This window comes from Thamnophis sirtalis, unplaced genomic scaffold (genome assembly GCF_051295495.1).
Source record: "Thamnophis sirtalis isolate CommonGarterSnake01/CBP01778 unplaced genomic scaffold, rThaSir2_p1.2 scaffold_12, whole genome shotgun sequence".
NCBI lineage: Eukaryota > Metazoa > Chordata > Lepidosauria > Squamata > Natricidae > Thamnophis > Thamnophis sirtalis.
In genome coordinates this window covers 28,646,195-28,670,272 of record NW_028261392.1, presented here as the reverse complement: position 1 = coordinate 28,670,272, position 24,078 = coordinate 28,646,195, and the positions used below count along the sequence as shown (strand labels likewise).

At 40.2% G+C, this 24,078-nt stretch overlaps 1 protein-coding gene across 3 annotated transcripts; it reads right to left on the bottom strand.

Annotated features, from left to right (window-relative positions):
* Window positions 1-2,238: 2,238 nt before the first annotated feature.
* On the bottom strand, window positions 2,239-22,148 carry NAXD (NAD(P)HX dehydratase). 3 transcript variants are annotated; one of them, XM_014073718.2, is made up of 11 exons: window positions 22,081-22,148; window positions 16,971-17,345; window positions 13,824-13,974; window positions 12,342-12,387; window positions 10,581-10,669; window positions 8,597-8,705; window positions 8,094-8,144; window positions 7,910-8,014; window positions 4,393-4,513; window positions 3,707-3,827; window positions 2,239-2,635 (listed from the first exon to the last, which is right to left on the bottom strand). In XM_014073718.2, exons 1-11 carry the CDS (start codon window positions 22,145-22,147, stop codon window positions 2,485-2,487), a joined length of 1,386 nt encoding a protein of 461 aa, XP_013929193.1. In that variant the 5' UTR covers window position 22,148; the 3' UTR covers window positions 2,239-2,484. The 3 variants fall into 3 exon arrangements, with proteins under 3 accessions (XP_013929193.1, XP_013929192.1, XP_013929191.1); XM_014073717.2 differs by lacking the exon at window positions 22,081-22,148 and adding an exon at window positions 21,914-22,074; XM_014073716.2 differs by lacking the exon at window positions 22,081-22,148 and adding an exon at window positions 19,059-20,636.
* Between the last annotated feature and the right edge of the window lie 1,930 nt (window positions 22,149-24,078).

Sequence of the window (24,078 nt, the reverse complement as noted above, 5' to 3'; positions counted from 1 at the left end):
AGGAAGAATAATGATTATGTTCTACTGAAATCTTCTGGAAATAGAAGGTCAACATGGGATCTGCTTCAGGCAGATTCTAGTTTTGAAATATTTTTGGTTCCAGAGAAACAGGCTCTTATTTAGAGTCAATTCAGAAAGAAAAACCATGTCAATCTGTACAATTGGAAGCAAGGCCCATTGGTACTTTCTTCCCTGCTGTCCTATTCTTCCACATACAGTAGAGCAATCCCTCATCCATACTTCCAAGGAGCAGAACCTGTACCGTAATTCTTTTTAATGAGCTGTGCTCTGAACTTTGATAGAACCAAAGAAAAGAAGACTCTTAATATAAAGAAAACAAATGTATTGTTCTGAGGTAGAAATCTCAGTGCATTGAAATATTAACCATAAGCACTGAATTTATACAGAGCAATTTCCTGCTTGCACAAAGAAAGTTGCCATTAAATGTTGTTTAACTACTGTACCATGTAACAAACCCCAACAGCAACTGTCCGTACAAAGGAGTGCTAATTTAGCACTAGAAAGTATACACTAAGGCTTACGTTATCCACATATATACTCCACTGAAATAAGCTCCACTGAATTGTTGGGACATTATTTCTGAGTAAATACGCATAGTAGCAAGTTATTAATCATTCAAGTAAACCAATTACGTCCCATCATCTTTCTATGCAGTCTTTTGAAAACCATTACGACGAGCTGAAACTGCCGAAATTATAATATTTAGTTCATCAATCATACCAAATTAAGCTTTTTTCATTCAGTAAAGCTAACAGGATACATTTAGGGCAGCTGAATGCTCTTGGATGGTTCTATAGCCTTTCTTACAATGAAGCTGAATATTAAGAATAAATTGCTACTGAGCTTTGAACTATCTTATCTCTATGTTGCAGTCTGCTGTAGGCTGAGTGATCTTATTGTGCAATTAAGGTTAATCCTTCACTTTATTTTTGAATCAACTTCAATGCTGGTGATTCCCCCCCTCCCCCTTAAAAAACACGTCCACATGCAGTAGTATGTTACAAGGTGATTTTTAATGCTAGTATAAAAGCATGAAGGGCACTTTCTATTGACAGCTATCTCTGTGCAAAGACTATGCAAGAATTGCTTATGGTGAACTGCTTCTAAAACATTCCTCCCTTTTGTAATATAACCTGCTGAACCCCTAATTCCAAGTGTGCCTGATTTCTCTGCAAACAACTTGGTTTTATGTTCTAAACTAGCACTGAATAATAGATGAAGCTTTAATACATTCAGCTAAACAAACTCTATTTTCACATGCCATGATTTACAGCTTCTTGGTGCTGCTTTACAACAAAAACTGGCAATGCATTTCCAACCCTCCCGCCTCCTTTCCTTTTAAAAAGGAACAAAAATTAGTCTCTTTACAGACCAAGGAGTCAAAGGCAATTTGCATGCAGTCTCTGCTCAAAGACGGCACTTATCAAAAGTGGCATACAGAACTGAGCCTCTGCAATTGTTACGAGAACAAAACAAATTAATTCTTGCAAATCAATTTAGCAAGCTGAGCTGGTGGAAGAATATTGTTAATACAAGCCACCAAAGTCAAGTACTTTAAAATCCCATTTATTTCAACAGGAGAGCTTCACATATAGTTAATTTTCCTTCCATTGAAATTAGTACGTCCAGCGCCATGAACATTTAAATTATTATCTCAAAAGTGCTTTTTCAAAAGGCAACTGAACTTGTGTTTTTTTCCCCTTGAGGAAGACGACATTTTGCTTATCTTCCAAGAAGCTTCATCAGTTCTAACTGGATGATGGGGGTGGGGATAGGAGTGGAAGGATCATATTTATTTTCAGTCATCCAGTCGTTAGCACTCTCTTTGAGAGCCACAGAGTCTCAGAGAGGGTGTGAAAGACCAGATGAGGGCAAAGAAATATGATCCTTCCATCCCCCCTCCTCCAAACCATCATCCTGTCAGCATTGATGAAGCTTCTTGGGTGAGAAGTGAAACTCATCTTCCTCAAGGAACAAACATAGCCCAGTCTGCCTTTTGAAAAAGCACCTTTGAGACAACCATGCCTGGATGACTGGGAATCTTCACAGACCTTTAAGTACTTACTAGAAAATAAGCCCTGCTGAATTCAAATTACATATATATATGGGGCTTATGAATCCACAGTTGGCTGATCTTTATGTTGCCTGTCAAGTGAATATTTTTTGCTACTAGTAATTATTGCTCAAAAACCAACCTGTAAGATAGAACAGAGGAAATATTTTCAGTTTTGTTTTATTATAACATCTGCAACTACAGCTTATTCATCCCAAAAAAGGCAAAGAAAAAAAATATTCCAAACCCTTTAAAAATGCCTACACTTTTTATTTTAAAAAATAAAAACTACCTAGTATACCATTACTGCTAACAGCACTTGAAAAAGGGTGCATTGTACAAGGACATCCTACTGTAACTTTCGTGGCTGCAAGACCTGTTCTTCTTCTTCCTCTTCTGCTGCTTTGGTCTTAGGTTTCAAAGAGTTTATTAAAGGCTGTTCCAATTTCTAAAACCATGTCAGAGGCTGTCATGGACCGTCCAAATTTCTGAAATGCTTGGTTGTTGCACTGCCTTGTAAGTGAACATGCTCCAAATGCAGCCACTAGAAAGGGATTTTGACTAAAACAGAAACAAGAATCACAATTAAATCTGAAATGAGCATCACTATGCCCCACCCCCGAGCACAAACCCACCAACAAATCTTTACTAATCTTTTAATCTTTGCTCTTAGGCCAGTGCAAACAGGACAGTAAGAACATTGAAAAGAATAAGAATGATGGATCTCATTTGCCCACCAGATCAGAGTTAAAATATGCTAAATAGATGGCGCAGTGGTTAGGGTGCAGTACTGCAGACCACTTCAACTGACTGTGATCTGCAGTTCAGCGGTTCTAATCTCACCGGCTCAGGGTCAACTCAGCCTTCCATCCTTCCAAGGTGGGGGAAATGAGGACCCAGACTGTGGGGGCAAGTTGCTGACTCAATTTGCTAAAAAATTTGTAAACCGCTTAGAGAGGGCTGAAAGCCCTATGAAGCGGTATATAAGTCAAATAAATAAATAAATAAATATCCCAGACATGTATGTCCAATTGTGGGCTAAAATGCAAGTAACAATAAAAAAAACATCCAGAACCAGGTGAGAATTTCTCAAAGGGAAAAGGACTAAAATCGAAACAGTAACATAAGAAAAAAGCAAGTATAAAATTAATGTATTTAACAGTTGTATTTTCAGTTCATGCCTGATGAAGTTTGCAAACAGTTGCACCAAACATTTCAATATTAGCCATGATGCTGGGTCTATCAGCCACTAATAGAAATTTATTCATTTGTTTATATATCAAATTTAGAAACCTCCTATTTTCTTCACAGAGCGGCTCTGGATGGTGTAATTTGGACATGTGCTGAATTGTTCTATAAAGCAGGGGTGGTATTCACTTCCTTTCCGGTTCGCAAATGTGAGTGCATGCGCTTGGCCTTTCACACATGTGCTTTGATCGCGCGCGGCTTGCATACATGTGCATGACTTGAAAATGTGCTTAACTAGGATGGCATAGAGCCGGGGTGGGTGGGTAGGCCCACCCGCAATTTCCACTACTGGTTCAGGTGAGCCGGTCCAAACCGGCTGAATACCACCTCTGCTATAAAGGTACCTTCAAAAGAAGCTGATCAGAATGCATGAACATGGCTTACCCATTTGTTTTTTCTGGTCCCGCAAGAAAGGCCCAGTGTGCTAGGACTCCTAGGGACCCAGAGAGGATGTCTCCTTGACCCCCACACCTCCTGCTGCTTCCTTCATGGCTACATACAAGCACTGTAACACAAAAAATGAAAGGAACTGAAAATACTCGATCCTTATTGAACAGAGCTGTAGGAGAATTGAAAAAAATGTAGATTTGAAATGGAGCAGGCATTATATCTTTACTTACAAAGTTCATTTTTTAAAGTATGACCAGAACTGAATGTAACTAATTTGTTAACAGAAAACTATGGTATTTTATAAGATTAATATTTAAACAGCTATATTTTTATTTTTGCATTATTGCATTAACTTCAAAGGTTTAAGATAAGAACATCTTTAGCAACAATTTTTATTTAATATTTTCACTATACATTTTCAAACAGCTCTGATGGCTAATCAGTCTATATGCTAAGATCATAAAAATATGGTGCTAATGTTGGAATAGTGACATTTTTGATGTAATACAATAGTCAACTTTTGACCAATGACTAGCAAAATAACCTGCTAGTACTTCCTTTAATTTTGATATATTAGATGCATGCACCTGCATTTGGTTTTATTTTCCCATAGCATCTATCCATATAGTGGAAAAATGTTTACATTTATAAAATATTTGCTCTGTGTTTCTTTCGTATACCTTTTTCTCCATCTGAAATGAGGTCTCGTTCGCCTTTCTGAACAATTGTCAAATTCCCCAAGGCTTGGCTGAGCCTTAACAAACAGCCATGATAATCATTGTTGTCTACAGGATCTCTAAGCTAGAGAAGAGCAAAGGGGGAAATCATACAGAATTAAGTGTAGCAAGTAATGAGGAAAAGGGTTAACTTTCATTCATATCATTTAAAAACTTTTATGTTATGAAATGTTAGCTACCTGCTCAACTAGTCTCCATCAGCCATACAGCAGATATTGCCATATTTGTAACAAGTCTTACCATGTCTCACTTGATTTGTTTACAAGCAATCTGCACTTATTTGTGCAAAAGTAAATGGAGATATATAAAAGAAGGGGTACAAAAAATCCACTCAAATCAAGTCCCAGACCTTGGAAGGATTTGTTTTGGAAGATTTTAACTTATGGAACAACGGCTGATAACCTCTTTCTATCTGTCTACCATAGAAAGTGTCCTCACATATTGCAGTATGATATGCTAGTTTAATAGCCGCGGACAGAAAGGCACTACAGAGAGTGATCAATTCAGCACAAGAAACCACTGGTTGCCCTCTAACATCACTGGATGACATTGCCAGGTCTCGCTGCTTTAGCAGAGTAAGGAAGATACTCAGAGATGATTCACACCCTGGTCAGTGTCTCCTTGCACTTCTACCATTGGGCAGAAGACATCAAAGTATAGCCAGCACAACAAATAGGTCTAGAAATAGTTTCTATCCTTGGGCTGTCAGACTTTTAAATACAACCACAATCCATGCACACGCAGAAAAGTATGACTAGTTTTTTTCTTTTTCTTTCTTTTTTCGTTTCTGCTATAAATTTGCACCAGTGAGGCTGAAACCAATTTCGTTGCATTTATTTTGTACAATGACAATAAAGACTATATCACTATGTAATCTTAAGAAATGAAAGTAGAATCTCCCCGGATAATAAGCCCTATCAGGCTTTTGAGCGCATGCACTGAAAATAAGCCCTCCCCTAAAATATTTAAACGCATGTGCAGCCGGTCCCCATTTCCTGGGGAGGAAGGGGGGAAACATGCCCCATGCACCCCTTATGAATCTGCCATTATTATGGAACGGCCTCGTGGAGGCCACTCCCACAAACCTTAGCTACCACATCCCTTCTCTTAGCGGCGGCCACAAAAAGAGCAGCAGTCCCAGAAACAGAGACAGAACTTCCGGTCCTCTCTGGATCAGCTGAACTGTGGGCGAGATTAAGGGGCCTCCTGCACCTCAAAAATAATAAGACCTCCCTGAAAATAAGGCCAAGCGTTTATTTTGGGGGTCAAAAGAAAATAAGACCCCGTCTTATTTTCTGGAAAACACGGTAGCATTTCTAAGATACAAGCAATGATTTTAAAACATAAAAGTCATTCTCAAACAAGAGACAGTTGCATTTGACCTTGATGAGATAATGCTAATTATCATGTAGGAAAGTATGAAGAAGTGCTAGAACAGGGGTGTCAAACTCAAATCGTCATGGTGGCGTCACATGATGTATTGTGACTTTTTTCCCCATCACTGAATTGGGCTTGGGTGTGGCCAGTGCATGACACATCTGGAACAAGTGACAGCCGGTTCCACCACAAAACCGCGGTAGACAAAAGCGCGCTCGACGAAAGCGCGTACGTGACGTCATCACAGCGCGACGAAAACATCGCGCTGTGAGCGGTAAATTTAAAATTAAAGCGAAAACCTTACCCTAACCCCCCCAAACCTAACCCTAAACCTAACGCTAACCCTTAACCTAACACTAAACCTAACCGTAACGCTTAACGTAACCCTAACCCTAACCCTTACCTTTATGTGAATCGGCTTGCTTTAATTTTATTTTAATTTCAATTTAATTTATTTTTAATTTTTTTCGTCGCGCTGCTGATGACGTCAAGTACGCGCTTTCGTCAAGCGCGGTTTTGTCTACCGCGGTTTTGACGGGTCACGGTGACAGCCCTGTGCTAGAAGATTGACCAAACTACTTGAAGATGGATAGTAACTTAGGTTTTTTTTATCCTATTGCACATAATGCATTGGGTGCATGGAGGAATCTTGTCTCAATTCTTCTCAAACTCAAACTTAACCTAGCCAGTTAGGTTTGTGATCTATTGCCTCTACAGTTAGTTCTCACTTACTGACTGCCTCATTCAGTTACTGTTCAGTTAAAATGCTGCTGAACAAATAATTTTACAGCTAATGACCACATTTATGACTGAACAGTATCCCTCAGACTGTGATCACCACTATAGTCAGCACACATTGCCCTGTGCTTGACCTCGTTTTCATTTTTTTCATAACACAGAGATTGGAGAGGAAAGGATTACAAGAGGATAAGGCGGCACACAATAAGACATATATAGGCTGTTTGCAAACTGTGCTCAGGGCTGCTTGCACCACTGCATTCCTTTCAATGTGTATTCTCAACTGTGTGTCTGCCTACTCTCTTAATCCCTTCTTTTTCAATAAATTTAAATACAAACATTAATTCCCTTCTTGTTGATTATCCAATGTCCAGATGAATGTCCCAAAGGGCAGGGAAATGGGAAAAGGAATGTGAAAAAGGAAAGCACAGGTATGGACACACGATTTCCCACTTAGCGTCAGCTTTGCTTAACAAGAGATCTGCCCATCCCAATTATGGCCATTAAATGAGGACTACTTGTGTATCTATAGGGACTGTAGATATCTATAGGTAGACAAATAACTACAAATATAATATATATGGACTTTGTCAAAAGCTGCCTTTTCAATGTTCACTACATATGTGTTTATTAAATAAAGCACTGTATATACGTGACCCGTCAAAACCGCGGAGGACAAAATCGCACTCGACGAAAGCGTGCATTTGACGTCATCACAGCGCGACGAAAAAAATTAAAAATTGAAATAAAATTAAAATTAAAGCAAGCCGATTCACATAAAGGTAAGGGTTAGGTTTAGGTTAAGGGTTAGGGTTAGGTTTAGAGCGTTAGGGTTACGTTTAGCGTTAGGTTAAGGGTTAGCGTTAGGTTAAGGGTTACGTTTAGGGTTAGATTTAGGGTTAGGTTAAGGGTTAGGGTTAGGTTTGGGGGGGTTAGGGTAAGGTTTCCGCTTTATTTTTACATTTTTCGATCACAGCGCAATGTTTTCGTCGCGCTGTGATGACGTCAAATGCGCGCTTTCGTCGAGCGCGATTTTGTCCTCCGCGGTTTTGTGGTGGAACCCTGTATATATTGTATGCACTGATAATTGCTGATAATTGCATTATTGTACTGATAATGTACTGATGTATTGATAATTGCATTATTCTTTGGGTGTTCAGTGTGGTGAACTCTTGATCCCTCACCTGGTTGACAGCCTAGTAATCTAGGTTTTAAAAGCCTAAATTGGGCTAAAATCACACATATTGAATTAATTATTGAAGTTCTACATTAGTAATATTAAATGTAATTTGGACTTGGGGTACCTTCCCTCATGGAACTATAATTAAGAACTGTATGGACTCACCATTGCCTCATAGAGTCTGCTAAATTCCATAGCATTTGGAGTAAGAATAGCTCGAGGATAACCCTGAATAAGAGAAGGCTGTTGAGCAATGAGCCATAAACCATCCTGCATGGGACAATAAGAGGAAACATTTAATGACAGGTACAAAATTGTTTAACCAAATCAATATGATTATCATACTTACAGCATCAATTACAATAGGAATTCCTTTGACCTTGGATTTTTCTATAATGCCCTATTTGTGAAAAGAAATTAAAAACTTTTAAATCAAACATAACATTCATGCTTTCCCAACTAATGTTAGTGTAACAAGAAAAATATATTCGAAATAGATACTTAACACCATAGCATGCACGTGAGTATACAGGCAGAGAGAGTATAAATTTCATGCTTATTTTATAGAAACCATTAACTATGAATTGTTCCCCAGAAATTAGCCAATGCCTGGGTTTCAAACATGTGTAACAGCATGCTTGTAGAAGCCACAAATAAATACAGGTTGTTTTAACAATTTCTTTTTCAATTATTCTGCTTTTACAACTTGCAAGTTATGCAACTTTGGTTACATTTCCGAAATAGCATAAAATGTTAGAAATAAATAGTAATAAAGCTGACACTCTCTTTTTAAAAATAATAATAACAGTAGCCAGACAATGTACCAGTAATACCTTAAGAAATCCAAGTTACCTTGGCATGTTCAAGTAATAAATCATCTCTTCCCAAACCTGGTCCAATGACAACTGAGTGAAGTCGTGGTAACCAGTTTTCTACCTCACGCACAGCATCAGGGCTGTCACTAAAAAGTAACAGCAAACAGTGCAAATTAAAAAACCAGTCTTCCAGTTTACCACTATACCTTTTTTCTTCCTATGCATCTACTAGTAGCATATACAGAATTTTTTCCCCTGAGAATACAGATTATCACATTCATATGATTAAAAATGTTAACATCCAGTACTTTTGAAAAACAATTGGGATATCAATTTATTCCTATGGAGGAAGCATGATGCACTGCAATAGAATAAGAGAGGTGGGGATGGGGAATACATTCTGCATCTCATAAGAGCCGCTCCCAATATTACACTTGTAAAGAACTATATTCTAGTTAACAATATTGATTTTCGCATGAAAACTGAACCCTTCACAGTACATTTCACAATTTAAAGTGCTGGTTATTATCTATCAAGTCCTTCAAAACAGAGGATCTGGTTATCTGAGTGACAATTTGTCTTTCTTAGTTTGTACCCATCCCGTACAATTAACCTCCAAGTTCATTTAATATTTACAATGTAAGCCACATACATTTAAAAGGTAAAGGTTCCTCTTGCATATATGTGCTAGTCGTTACTGACTCTAGGGGGTGGTGCTCAAACCGAAGAGCCAGCGCTGTCCGAAGACGTCTCCGTTGTCATGTGGCTGGCATGACTAAACACCAAAGGTGCATGGAACGCTGTTACCTTCCCACCAAAGTCGTCCCTACTTTTCTAATTGCATTTTTGCATGCTTTCGAACTGCTAGGTTGGCAGAAGCTGGGACAAATAATGGGAGCTCACTCCATTACGCAGCCCTAGGGATTCAAACCGCCGAACTGCTGACCTTTCTGATCGACAAGCTCAGTGTCTTAGCCACTGAGCCACCGCTTTGCTAAATCCCACATGCATTTAGCTATGCTTAATTTTTGAAATTTTCAGGCATTGCTGAACTTTTTTTACAGCACTATTTGTTAAAGCATTATATTTTGCTTTAACAAATAGGGGTGGGGGTGTATGTGATTTATAGCTTGAATTCAGCCTGAACAAAAATACAAGTAGTGCTGGGTTTTTATATTGAGTTATCACCGTTTGTGGGAGAAGAGAGTTACCCTGTTTTGGGTACCATTTTTCAGGGTTTAACAGAGTTTCTCAAATTTAGAAACTTTAAGATGTGTGGCCCAAGTCCTATAATTCCCCAACCAACCAATGCTAACTGGGCCATTCTGGGAGTTGGTCTATACCAGTGGTGAGATTCAAAAGTTTTTACTACCAGTTTTGTGGGCATGGCTTTATGGGCATCACGTAAAAATCTCCATTTCCTCCCGATCAGCTGGGACTCGGGAAGCAGAGAATAGATGGGGGCAGGGCCAGTCAGAGGTGGTATTTACTGAAGTACTTCTCCGAAGTACTCAAAATTTCCGCTACCAGTTCTCCAGAACTGGTTAGAACCTGCTTAATACCACCTCTGATCTATACATTTTAAATTGTCAAGTTTGAGGACACTATTTTAAGTGACTTCAGAGAGCAACCTCTAGTTTCTGAAGCAATCAAACGTCTACATGCCTTTAAGAAACTGTGTGAAAGGGAAAAATATATATCTCAATATAATTTTCTGAAATGATCCTAATTTCAGTAAGATAAAACTTACTGTTGTTAAAAATGAAGGCATGCATGTGACACATAAAGAACACTTGCATAAATAATTTTGAATATTACTCTATTAATTCTAGGCACAAAGATTTCATCTCACCAACCTGAAGGTCTTTAGACAGACGCAAAAGACAATTGTCTGGTATGATATGAACATGTCACTAAAAAAATATGAGTTGGAATTAACTTTTTTCAGTTAAGACCCTGAGTTATATAGCAGCTGGCTAAGTACGTACTTTTTCACATCCAAAGAAAGACAGAATACTTACAGAACTGGATGAACTATAAGCTCTGGACTGTAAGATTTTATTACAGTTGCTGCATCTTTGGTACAAAATACGTGTGATAGGTCTGCCCCCTAAAAAAATAAACATATTTGCAATCATTAATAACATTTAACATTTCTGAAAATTACATTTTTTTCTCTCTTGGTTTCATGCTGAAATTAAATATTCTCAAGTTTCTCTTTCCTTTCTATTTCCCAATCTTAAATAAAAGAAGTAAATCTCACTAATTTTAATTTTTTTAAAAACCTCTATTCCAGATTAGAAATAAACATACTTTCTATATTTAAAAGCCAATGTCTAAAACTCCTTTACTTTATTAATAATAAAAGAATATATTGAAGTTAGGTGTGAATATAGAAGGGCAGTTTCTCTCTAGGAAGTTTGCAATGCAGCCAATAGAAAATGAAATACACCCCTGAACGAACTTGTTATAAATACAGGTGGTCCTAGACTTATGACGACAACTGAGCCCCAAATTTTTGTTGTTAAGTAAATTTTGCCCCATTCTCGCTACAGTTGTTAACTGAATTACAGCAGTTGTTAAATAAATCTGGTTTTGCTTGTGAAAAGGTTGAAAAAGTTGATCACGTGGCCCACGTGGTCCAGAACACCACAAATATCATAAATATGAGTCAGTTGCCAAATGTCTGAATTTTTACCAGGGGACAATGGAATGCTGCAATGGTTGTAACTGTGAAAAAAACCAGTCATAAGTCACTCTTTTCAGTGCCATTGTAATTTTTGAATGGTCACGAAATGAACTAAACTGAACTGAATCAAGCATCCAATTATAGTCCAACTATGGTCCAATTATATGACTCTTCTGATTTAATTGATAACTAAATCCAATACTTATCCCTCTCCTGTGCATGGTGTTTTATGTAAATGTCAAAAGCTTTCTTCTTCTTCTTGGCATAGTGCTCCTGGACCACTTGCCAAATTTATGAAGTAACCAGTCAGGGCCAGAACTTCACCAAGTAATCAAATGTGAAACCCAAAAGGTTAGAATACCGAGTTCATCTTGAATAAATCAAATCCTCCAATCCAGCAAGAAATTCAAGCTTCATTCATGATTAATGAGCAACTTTAGTCATTACTATTTCTAAAATTTCCAATAGCATTGTACACACTATGTAACCAACATCTACATCTGATGATCCAAATGGATATTAAAATTTATAGATGCAATGAACTACATAAAAAGGTAAAGGTTCCCCTCGCACGTATGTGCTAGTGGTTCCTGATTCTAGGGCGTGGTGCTCATCTCCGTTTCATAGCCAAAGAGCCAGCAATGTCCAAAGATGTCTCCATGGTTCTGTGGCTGGCATAACTAAACGCTGAAGGTGCGTGGAACGCCTTCCCACCAAAGTGGTCCCTATTTTTCTACCTGCATTTTTACATGCTTTTGAACTACTAGGTTGGCAGAAGCTGGGACAAGTAACGGGAGCTACCTCTGTTATGCAGCACTAAGAATTCAGACTGCAAACCTTTTTGATCGACAAGCTCAACGTCTTAACCACTGAGATACCGCGTCCCTAATGACCTACATAGTTACTATCAACACACTGAAATCTGTTTGCTGAATAAATTAGACATTTAACCAATACAAAACTATCATTTTTGTCTATTATTGGGAACAGAGTTCAGCACGCTTTTTAAATAGTTCAACTATGTGTTTAACTCTATGGAATAAAGAACATTATCTTTAATTGTACTCCATGCAAATGGTCAGAAGAAACATACCACTTTGAGAGCAGAAATTGCAGCAAAATATGGTGCTCCTGTATACCTGCATATAAAAAAAAAACACACCAGGAAATATATACTTCATTAAAATGTGATGATGAACTTGTACCACAATGTGTTCATGTGATATATGAAAGTAGAAACATCACATCACTTTAATCAATATATTTCTACTGATATTTTCTTGACCTAATACTTTTGCCAACTATAGTAAATCTAACCTTGCACTGCCTTTTCACCCTATTAACAGTGTACAATATGCAGTCATTTTAACATAAATTATTTATATTCACTTTTGAACATCAAATGTAGAATGCGATAAGAACACCCTAAATTACTGATTATTATATATTTTTAATGAATATACACAAGATAGAATCTAATTAATAAAAGTTCATGTACCATACAATTTTAAACTAAATTTTTAGTAAATTTTAATATTTCATAATACTTTCCCTTTGTTTGTGCTATCATGATACATACCTCAAAAACATTTCTGCATTTTCTTAACAATATTGCTTTTTATGAGATACTAATTTACATAATAAATTTCAGAATTGCAGTCAGATGATGACTCTTAAAGATCCAAACAGAACTCTTATGAAGCTTTCACTTATTTAATTGGCTAATATTGTATTAATTATAGATAGGATACACATTTATCACTCTATTTTGTGTTCCAATATTTCTTTTAATCAACTTCGTGAAAATCATCACTTACACAGACTAAAAAGGGCCATTATTAAAATTATCACTCTAATTTTCTAGTGATTAAAAATGGAGTCATATTCCAACAGTGAAAAAATATGGAAGCGATCAGGCCAATGTATTTTTAACTTTCTGTCATTTTCTACAGACTAAAGTGTAACATTTAATTAAAGCAATAACCTTTCTAGTTAGACTCAAACTACATTTGCAACATATTGCTTGACTGTAATATCTACTGTATATTTGGGACATACAAAAGAAAGGTGCCCTTGATATACCTCTAAATCAGTGGTAGTCAACCTGGTCCCTACCGCCCACTAGTGGGCGTTCCAGCTTTCATGGTGGGTGGTAACTCTGCTTTATAAATTTTATAAAGTAAAGTCACTTCCCTACTTTATAAATCACCATTACTGTGGAACCGGTGGGCAGTTAGAAAATTTTACTACTGAGATACAAAAGTGGATGGTAGGTATAAAAAGGTTGACTACCCCTGCTCTAAATGATAAAGCATGAATTCGCTATGATACCTTAACTGAACATTAACATCATGGCTATGCCACACAGGTGTGTAATAGCAATATTTGTTGTTTTATTTGAAGACTACTTCCATGCAAGAAAAAAACCTGTAAAATTGAAAAATAATTAATTTTCTGTGGAAATGGCACAAATAACTAAGAAGGGTAAAATGATTGATATTAAAATGATACAAGTAAAAAACAAAGATAAACACTAATGTCTGAGATAGAATTTGTACATTTTTATTTAACTTACTCTTGGCATCCTCCAACAATTCCTATTCTTCCATCTTGGCCTTTGTGTTTTTTGGCAGTTAAAGGTGGAATAACATTTCGCACCAATTGAAATATATTTTCCATCTCCTTTATGGAATGTGTTTTGTGAACTGAAAAAGATCTCTCTATAACTGAAAAAAATAAGGACATCTAAATAAATATTACAAATATAAACTTTTAAGATTAGTATGTTAAAAGTATGTATTCACATATCAGAATTTGTTTCTAAAGAAATTGCCGTGCTGAAGTATTTGTATTATAAACATATTTTTACAAACCAAATTCCACATAATCTGATTCACAAACAACAATGTACAATGCATGTTTTGTTTATCAGCCTGAATAAACCACACTTATTCCCCACTCCCCAAAACAAATAAAATCACCAATCTTCTAACAGATACAAAAACATTTCTAGTTGGCAAATCAATTGTTTGTCTTCCACATCTAGGCGTCAGTTTCCCAATTCTTTACTTGGGTCTGGTCACACATACTTGGAAGCACAACAAATCTCTTAAGAAAAGACATATATTTTATCCTGAGAGATCTCACTGACTATGAAACAGAGGTGTGCAAAATGTACTGCATACTCTAAACATATTGATCTAAGTATTCCATGTTGAACAATCAAGTTCCCGCTTGTTTTTTTTCAACTTGTCTATTAATGATTTCCAAGATGTAGTATGCAGTATATTGGGAGGAAATGCTAATGAGAAAAAAAATGGAGTTGTCTTAACTGTAACCTAAACATTCTCTTATAAGGAGCTCCAGGCAGCTGATTTTACATAAATCAATTTATGAAGCCAAATTTTACTTGTTGCATGCCAACTACCTGAAATAACACTGTCGCTCCGAAGAACCCAGACTAACCAGATGTACAATATGTATTGACTTCTATCTTATGCATGAGACTGCAAAGAGAAAATGATACAACTGACTAAAAACATTCCTTAAGAGATAAATGCTAATTCAATAGTTAGGCTCACAAATCATGTTAACTTTTCTTGTACTGAATAAGTAATGATGGTGTGGTTCACATGTGAATTGGTGAATCTGTGAAGTGAGCTGGGTTGAGAGAACAACTGGCCCAAAGTCATCCAACTGGCTTTTATGCCTAAGGCAAGACTAGAAACCTAGTTTCCAGACCACTATCTTAATCACTACACCAAACTAGTATTTTACATTGTACTTGTACGATGAAGCTTACTAACAAATCATAAGGCATTCTACAAGTTCAGAATGAAACTGAACCTTATTGGAGGGAAAGAGAATATATATATAGGGTTGAACTGTAGAGTCCTATAAGTTTGATTGTTTCCATGTAGACATTTCAGGACCCAGCTAGATAACATCATCAGTGCAAATAAGTGTGGGGTTTTCTCCCTCTTCACCCCACCAAAACTGGCAGGGCAACTGACTATATATAAACAGTGAATAAAGCCCATATTAACTCACAATGATGATGCTACCTAATATCAAGGTACTGAAATATCTGCAAACAAACAAACAAAATCAGAGAACAACAAAAGCTCCACAATTAATGCAGGCTCAAAATTGATTTATATCAAATACACAGAGCTGGATTCAGTTGCAGTTACCTCTAGTCCTGAAGAACATCGGCACAGTGAGCTATGAGAGTTGTTCTAAAACCAGTTTTCAAATTCTGTTCCATAGCAGGTTGGAATAAGATGGTAAGTAACTTGTGCACTGCCAAAAATCTTCTAGACCTCTATGGGTGGAAATATTAAGCATATCCTAACATGCACAATTTCCAAGGGTAACAACTAAATACAATAGGATTTGCAAGCATCCTTTTCACGTTTCCTCCATTCAATCTCCAACAAACCCTGTGATATGCAAGGTCCCACAGGGAATGTGCTTGAAGGGGGGGGGGGGGAATTCCTGACACTGCAAGCTACAAATTCCATATTCCCCTACTTAAAACTTTGTTCACTGTATTACCGTGCAACTATGCAAAACTTATTGTGCATGAAAGCAGCTTTTGGAGCATTGTAACAGCTGCTTTATCATGTAAATTTAGTAACCAGGAAGTGCTTTCAGAGTTACCTAAATAACTGTGCAATTCTTCCAGCACTAACAACCATGTATGGCTGGAAGAGCATCAAATTTGCCAAGGCAAATTCTGACAATCAGTGCTAATAGTTTATATGAAACAATTAATCTGAAAGATTTTAATGCTTAATGAAGTCACAAAGCCCTCAAATGATGAATAGGATATTTGGGGGAGGCAGAACTGAGGAAGTTAAGTGAAAGAAATGTCCTATTGGTTGCTATTGCCAGGTGTTGCTATTTATGAACAAGAAACATTCTTCTCCCATCTAATACTGGGAAGGGTTCTGTCTGCTATAAGCCATGATTTTTTAAGTTTTAAACAAGTCACTTTTTAATAGGTCACTGTATTCTGCAATTACTTATACCCGTGATGGCAAACCTATGGCACACAAATGCCAGAGGTGGCACGCAGAGCCCTCTCTGTGGGCATGCACACTGTCGCCATCTGGTCTTCTGGTTTCCAGCATGCACAGGCGCACTGGCCAGCTGATCATGCGTGCTGCAGCTCAGGAAACCCGAAGACCAGCTGGCTGGTGCGACATACCAGCTGGCCTTTGAGTTTCCAGGGCTCTGGGGCGCACATGCACATTCCAGTTTGGGCACTCAGTGCCAAAATGGTTCGTCATCACTGACTTATACAGTATGCTTATAGTTTTTAAATAGTCAATTTTGATTCTAATAAAGATATGTCAAATTATTTTAAATATTTAATTCCAGAAATTTACAAGCACCTATATGGATTTTACTATCAGCATATAGAATTTCATTTTAAACATCTAAAATTATAATTTACTGTTCTACATCTTTAAAAATGCTGAACTATGTGAGCTGCACATTACAATGATGTATTCCAAAGCAATGCTCCAGAAAAGCATAACTTTGAATAAACTCCGTGTCTACAGAAACATTTTTATTCTCTGAGCATGATTCATTTTTTAAAGAAACCTTATACCAAGTATAATTTCTCTGATTTTTAGAAAGATGCACAATTATGTGCACAAAACTTAATTAGTACTGTAGATCCATGTATCATGAATGCAAGAGAATGAAATACCTATGGGTGGAGATAATGTTGTTGTCATAGAATTATAGTTAAAATTTTCTCCATACGATCGGTGATTTGATCTTTGCGAAGGATTACTTGGTACAAACTGGGATCTTTGTGATACTGTGGAAGAGATTCCTGCTAACATCTGTCCCAACATCTGCAACATCTGAAGCTCCCTGGCATGCTCTGCTTCACGTCGTTTGTCTTCAATTTTAAGCCGTTGTTCTTCATATTTATAAAACTTCTCTTCAGTATCCATACTTTGTTGCAAAAACTTTTCCATCATTTTGTCCAGTGTTAAATTTGCATGTCGCTTTTTTGATCTTTTAGCCTGAGATAATAATGGTGTTTCATTGGTGTGAGCATTAATTTGTTTAAAACCTAAAAACAAAAGCAAGGTAATTTTAATAAAGAATCGAAGTAATAAAAAGTGTCCCTAAAATTTACAACACAACTCTAATAGCCCTTCCACTGCAAATAATTACCACCAGTTTATTTCCTGCTTTTAGAGATATATTACGAATGTAACTATACATTTTGTCTTTGATATAACTTCTGTGTAAAAAAACGTGTGAACTATCAGACTTAAATCTGTCAATTTATGAAGCCAGAATTAGGTAAAATAAAAAACACCGAGTAGAACACCACTGTTGCTTTGTATGAATAATTTTCTAAAAATGTTTGCAGAAAAGAGCATTAATAAATATACAATACTGTTCCTTTTACACAGAATTTGTCTAAAAGAACTATCAAAAATTAACCTGAGGGGTAAATGGGTATTAAAACTGAGGATAAAGAATATGCTTTTATATTGGGGATTTTCCATCCTCCAATAAAAGAAATGGATCAAAGGTTCACTGGGATCCCAAGACATGTCAGATTTCTTCATGGATAATGAATGTGACAGTGACCTCAGGAATATGAAATGTATTGTTTAGAGAATTCAAGACAGATATTTCCAAGGTGTTACATCATTTTTTGACTCCCTGCTATTGCTGGGTAACATTTTAATATGCAGTTGGCTTATACAGGGCAAGGATTCTTTCTGGTTAAGTTAAATGAAGCACTTATATGGTTAATAGGGATTCATTTTAAAATGAAGTGCAGTTATTATAAAAATGAAATTTACTAACATTTACTAATGTTAACCAGCCTCTGTGTAGGAGGTTAATTAAAACCTTTTCAGTGAAAAGAAAAGGGATTATCTGAATGATTCATGTTCTAAGTTGTGTGATTAGATAAGGCTCCTTATCTTCTTCTAGATTTCTTCAACATATTACACCATATCTACTACCTCTCTCAATGTGATAAGCGGGGGCAGAAATCCAACTCATTTGGGAATGACAGCTTTGAAATGCTAATTTAATCAAGGACTTGAGAGAAAGGTGACAAGAGTTGTGCTGAGCCTTTTTCTTAAGGTCTCTGATAGACAAAGGTGAGACTCAGAATATAACAGAGAAAATATGTTTATGGAGTACAGTCTTTGGCATATTTCACTTTTAAGGCAACCTCACAGAGCACAACAGAGGTTTCTGTAATCCCTGGCAACTTTTAAGATTTGTGGGTTTTAACTGTCCGAATTCCCAGCCAGCATTAACTTCACCCTCTTAAAGTTGCAAAGTTTGAGAAACATTGCTCTCAATGGAAATCCATAATGACCTATATATGCCCATCGATAAATAACCAGTGGTGGGATTCAGCCAGTTCGCATCACTTTGGGAGAACTGGTTGTTAACTTTCCGAGCAGTTTGGTGAACTGTTGGAAGAAATCATTAGGGCAGAGAACCAGTTGTTAAATTACTTGAATCCCACCACTGTATATAACTATATACTATATATATAAATATATAGATATGTATGTATGTAAACCCACACACACAATCCATACATGCCCATGCTTCGGGTCAAGCAGCAAAAGATTGCAGCCTCACAGTCTGCAGTCAGCAAACACAAGAGTGAGGTGCAAGACCTTAACTAAGGTAGGGGAAACATCTCACCCACAACCAACTACCAGCTGGAAATATAAGAGACATAAGAATACAAAGTCAAAGATCCTTCCCCCTCCCCTTCCTTTTTTTAAGCGTAGTAACTCACTTTCGGCAGGTGGTATCGGGATGGCGAAGGGGGGGCATTCCACTTTGATGGCGTGGTCGGCGTAAGAAGAGCACTCGCCCGAGTCGTCCTGGAAGTTGTCCGGCGGGGAAGACTCCAGCTCGCCACCATCCTCATCTTCCTCCTTGTCTTCGTCGTCGTCTTCGTCGTCCTGCTCCTCCGGGTCCGCCTGGCGGCTGTTGCGGAAGCCGCTCTGTCTGGCGGAAGGGGGCGCGGCGAGCACCATGGCGGGCTGGAGGTGGCTTTCGTCTCCGACCGCCGCCGTCGCCGCCACCACCATCACCCCCGCGGGGGTCAGAGGCCGCTCGGCCACCCCGTGCCCATCCAGGCCGTGCCCGCCTTGCCTGCAGCTGAGAATGCGGTCCATCTCTTCGTAGTATTTGCAGATCTTGCGGGCGTGACCGTTCTTCTTGAGCCCTTCGCGGGCCTGGTAGTACTGGCGCTTGAGGCCCTTGATGCGGATGCGGCACTGCTCCGGGGTGCGTTCAAAGCCCAGCTCGGCCAAGCGGCAGGCCACGTCCCGGTACACATGGCTGTTGCGAAAGTTGCCGTCCAGCGCGCTCTGCACGTCCGCCTCCCCCCAGATCTCCAGCAGCGCCCGCGTCTCCAGGTCCGACCAAAGGAAGCCCCGCGTGTTCGTGATCATCCTCCTGCCCACCCAGCCGGGGGCCGCAATGGCCGCGCCCGCCCGGGCAGGGAGGCGAGGAGCGCGGCCGGCCGGCAGAGAAACGGGAGGGGGAGTGGGAGGGGGCGGCGGGGACCGCGAGCGAGAGGGGGGGATCAACGCCCACCGCGCCGCCCGGCCACTCCACCCTCTGCGCGGCTTGCCGGCGGCGGCAGAGACCCCGGCGTTGCGCCGGGCCCCCTCCTCATCCCTTCGCGGCCGCCCCCGCCCCCGCCCGCTCGGCCCCGAGCAAAACTTTCCCCACGCCGCCGGGCTGCTGCCGGACCCCGCCGTCGCGGCTTCGGTTGGAGGCGGCTGGCGCAGGCCTGGCCTTTTAGCCGCCGATGCGGTGGCCGCTCCCTCGCTTCGGGCTGCGGGAGCACGGGAGCAGCGGCGGTGGCGGCGCTTGGAGGGCCGATTGCCGGTTCATCGCCTCACTTGCCCGGCGGCTTGGGGGATGACCCGGTGGCGGTATGAGGTCGGCGCCGAAGAGAAGCTCTGAGCCGGCCTCCTCCTCCCCCGCTCAGGAGGGCCCAAGCCAGCCCGGCGTCACCGCGCATTGCACTCGGTCCCCCTCCCCTCCGTGCGCGCACACCAGTCAGTCACCAAGTTCACGCACAAAGCGGCGGAGTCTCGGGGGTCACAACTTCAACCGCGGAGACGGAGCGGGCGAAGACAATGCGCCTCGCGCGAGGCCTCGCCCCCCTAACACTCCTCCATCCCCAAAACAAGGATGGCTCCCTCGGGGTCCGGTTCCGACCGACGGATCTAAACCCTACGGCGGTAAGGAAGAAAATGGAATTTGGGACCCAGATCCACCAAGAATCCCGCAGGAGTCCTTAAACCCTGCCTCCCTCGACCAGACTGCCTTTCTGCAAATAAAGGGGGCGTGCAACGTGTGGCTACAGAATAAAGGGGGGGGGGGGTTACAGATACTTCACTAACGTACTCCAAACAAGGTCGATCCGCTCCAAAAGAAAACACGCCATTTAGATCCGCGGTAGTTTTCCGAATAAAAGCTGGTTTTCAACCAAAGTCCAAATGATTGTGTTATTTTTGCGGGCTTTTTTCATCAGGACCGCTTATAAAGAACAACACACCATAGAAATACCGTTTCCTTTAAAAAATACTGGATAGAATTGCTTAAAGCCTTAGTTCAGTGAACAAATCACCACTGAAGTCATGCATATACGCCAAACCCTAAATTGTGTTTTGCAAAGCACGTCGGCTGAGACCGCAGAAGGCACTACAACCAAAGGCAAACAATACATATTTTGGTTCCAAGGGTTATGCAACCCGAACGATGGATCTCAGGCGAATTTGCCACGCCTCCGCCGAAAGCAGTTAGAGAAATGGTCCATCTGGCTTCTCTCACCATTCTACTTGCGCATAAATTATTCGGGATAAGCGGCGCTAGAAAACATCTCAAGCATCTAAAATGTAGGTCTGCATTTGAAAAGCCAATTCACTGTCGGCGAAATGACATATGGCACAATGTTCATTTCAGCAAATCAGGGCACAGGTACTAAAAAAACAAAACAAACTACGCCTAACGTAAAACCAAGATAAATTTAATCCCATTGCTACCGAGTGGCCCTTTCATGACCTCGAAACAAATCGATCGGTTTTTACTTTGTAGCTTCAAGTTTTCATTTCAAGTGTAACTAAGGCTAAGAACTTTTTTTTTGCCGTAAAAATTTCTCCGCGATTTTGCAGAGGAAAGATTGTGGGGTGGCCTTCATCCCTTAATGGGGACATTTGCTTTTTTTTTTTTTTAACTCTGCCTTTAAATAATGCCCAAATGGATCCACTTCTCACCGAATCGGTGCGCTCCGCTGTAAAACTCCACGCACGGTCTACATACAGCTGAGTAATCATCACTGAACTCAATGGCGCTTACTTCTGAGTAAACACGGTGTCAAAGCAAGTTTCTTCCTCACATACACAGACCGCCTCCCATTCTTTTAAGGGTGCTCTATAAAGCAAAGGAGGGGAGATGTAGACAGTTCGAGAATGCAAGCTGTCCCAGACAACCTCGTACAACATGATTCCAGGTGATTAATTGGAAACGGGCAATGTTTTTGGCGTGCTATGCATCCATTGCTTGCAGCAGCCGACGCGTAAAAGGTACGCGTTACGCAGGTGAGATAAACACTCCAAAGACGCTTCGTACCTTTTCCATATTGCAGCCAGAATAGAATCAGCGCCGAGGCCAATGCTACGGTTACGTAAGCGCCCCTTCCCCAAATCATTCCCGCGGAGAAAAGCGCCACCTGGGTCCTCCTCGGCTATCCCGCGCCCCCTCCAGGTTTGCTGGCTCTGCGCTCCGCTCCTTCTTACCTCGCCACCAAGCGGGGCTCGCACCACCTCCTGCCAACCACACAAGCGAGCGGCTGACACAAACCATCGGCGCTCCTTCCGGGTGGACAGCCCAGTCGCGGTAATGGGAATGCACAGGCCGCCCTCTTCCCGCCCTCTCCTTCCGCAAGAGCGCCGCCCACTGAAAAGCCAATCGTAGGTCCTTTCTTTCATTGATTGACATCCCCAGAAAGTTGATGGGTAAAGCAGCGCGATTTTAGGTGCAGGATTATTATTATTATTTTTAGATCTGAACCAAGCTGTTTATTTTAAAAGATATGGCGTTAAAACATAAAAAGGAGAACAGTATATGCTCTGCTCCTCCTCTTTACTATTTAAAGGGAAGAGATACAATATGGATCACCAATTAGGATCACCTAACTCTTTAATACTTTTTTAAAAAATATATTTTTTGTTCATAAAGAATTGAGCTTTTATATGCTCACTAATGCTAACTCCATTTCCTTGCTTTAGATTTAATGGCAAGTTATTTCCAATTAATTTTGCTTGCAATTCCAATCCTTTAAAGCAGAATTTAGCTCCAGTACAGGAATAACTGGTTTATAATGACATAGTTATGAACTATAATAGCTTAATAATAACTATTTTAATCATGCGACTGACCTATATTCTAATTAAGTTACTAGGTTCAGACACACACAGATCCAATTGGGGTTGGTCACCTGGCCAGAGGTTTAATCTTACAAGCTTTTGGGCTCCTCTTGGAGCCCATCCCCACGGAACCTCTTTCTAGCACAGTGTTCACCAACTGGTAATCCGTGGGGCGCTGGTGGTCTGTTAGAAAATTTTGGTGGTCCGCAGAATTTTTTTAATATTGCACTAAATCAGGGGTCCTCAAACTATGCCCCTGGAGCCGGATACATGCAATGAACATTTGTGTTGCTGCAGAGACTCTTTCCCTTCAGGGTCTTTTTTTGTCAGTTGGAGGCGGGGAGAAATTCCGAGTTGGGGTCTGCTTCAGCCTCCTGGTCTGGGGCTTTAGGCGAAGGCTGGAGGGAAGTACAGCTGGTGACGAAGAGCCGAAGAGCTGGAGGGCCTTGTTCCAGTGGAACTGGCTAACCATCTCAGCCCGCTGAGCCTCCAGGCGCCGGTACCTGGCCTTGTACTCCCACAGGTCTTCCCTCTGCTTGGAAAGCCTATGCTCATAGTCCTCAGTGAGGTGCTTCTGCTGAGTCTCCTTTTCAGTCAGATCCAATTTGAACTGAGCTGTTTTGCCAACTCTCTTGTGGTGACTACTTAGCTCCAACAGCTGTTTCCTGTTGAGGCCCTAAGGAGCCTAGGTGGGGAGGCGAGGTGTGGCTGGGAAGGGAGGGGCGAGTAGAGGCCGACAAGGCGCCCCTTCATGTGAGAGACATCAAGTTGGCTACACCTACCCAGTCACATGACCACCTAGCCACACCCACCCAGCTGGTCATTAGGCAGATCATATTAGTTGTCTGTGGGATTTAAAATTATGAATTTTGTGGTCCCTGAGATCCAAACATTGGTGACCCCTGTTCTAGCAGAATGTTTCCTGAGGATGGGCTTCAGCACAAGTCTGAAAGCTCAGAAGACTAAACCTCTGATCACGGTAACCGACCCAGATTAGATCCTGCAACATTATTCTGGGAGGTGTATATTTTCCTTCATTCGTGACAAACACAGATGTTCACCATGGCTTGACACAAGGCTGTGGGAAATTTGGTCATGAGGTTAATTATGATTGAGCATAGCCCAGAGTCATATTTTTGAGATAAGTGACTATATAAATATAAACAAACAAACAAACAAACAAATTGTAAAGCACAGTTATTCTGGCTTTCTTTTTGTATGTTTCCCACTGTTTGTTTAAAAAAAGGAAGATTGAAGCAAGCCATGGCTTGTCATTAATGAACCAGGTGAACATTTCCCTTAAAAACGTCCAGGTCTTTTACTAGAACTTTGAGGAAGCCAAGGAAATCCTGGGGGGTGGGGGTGGGG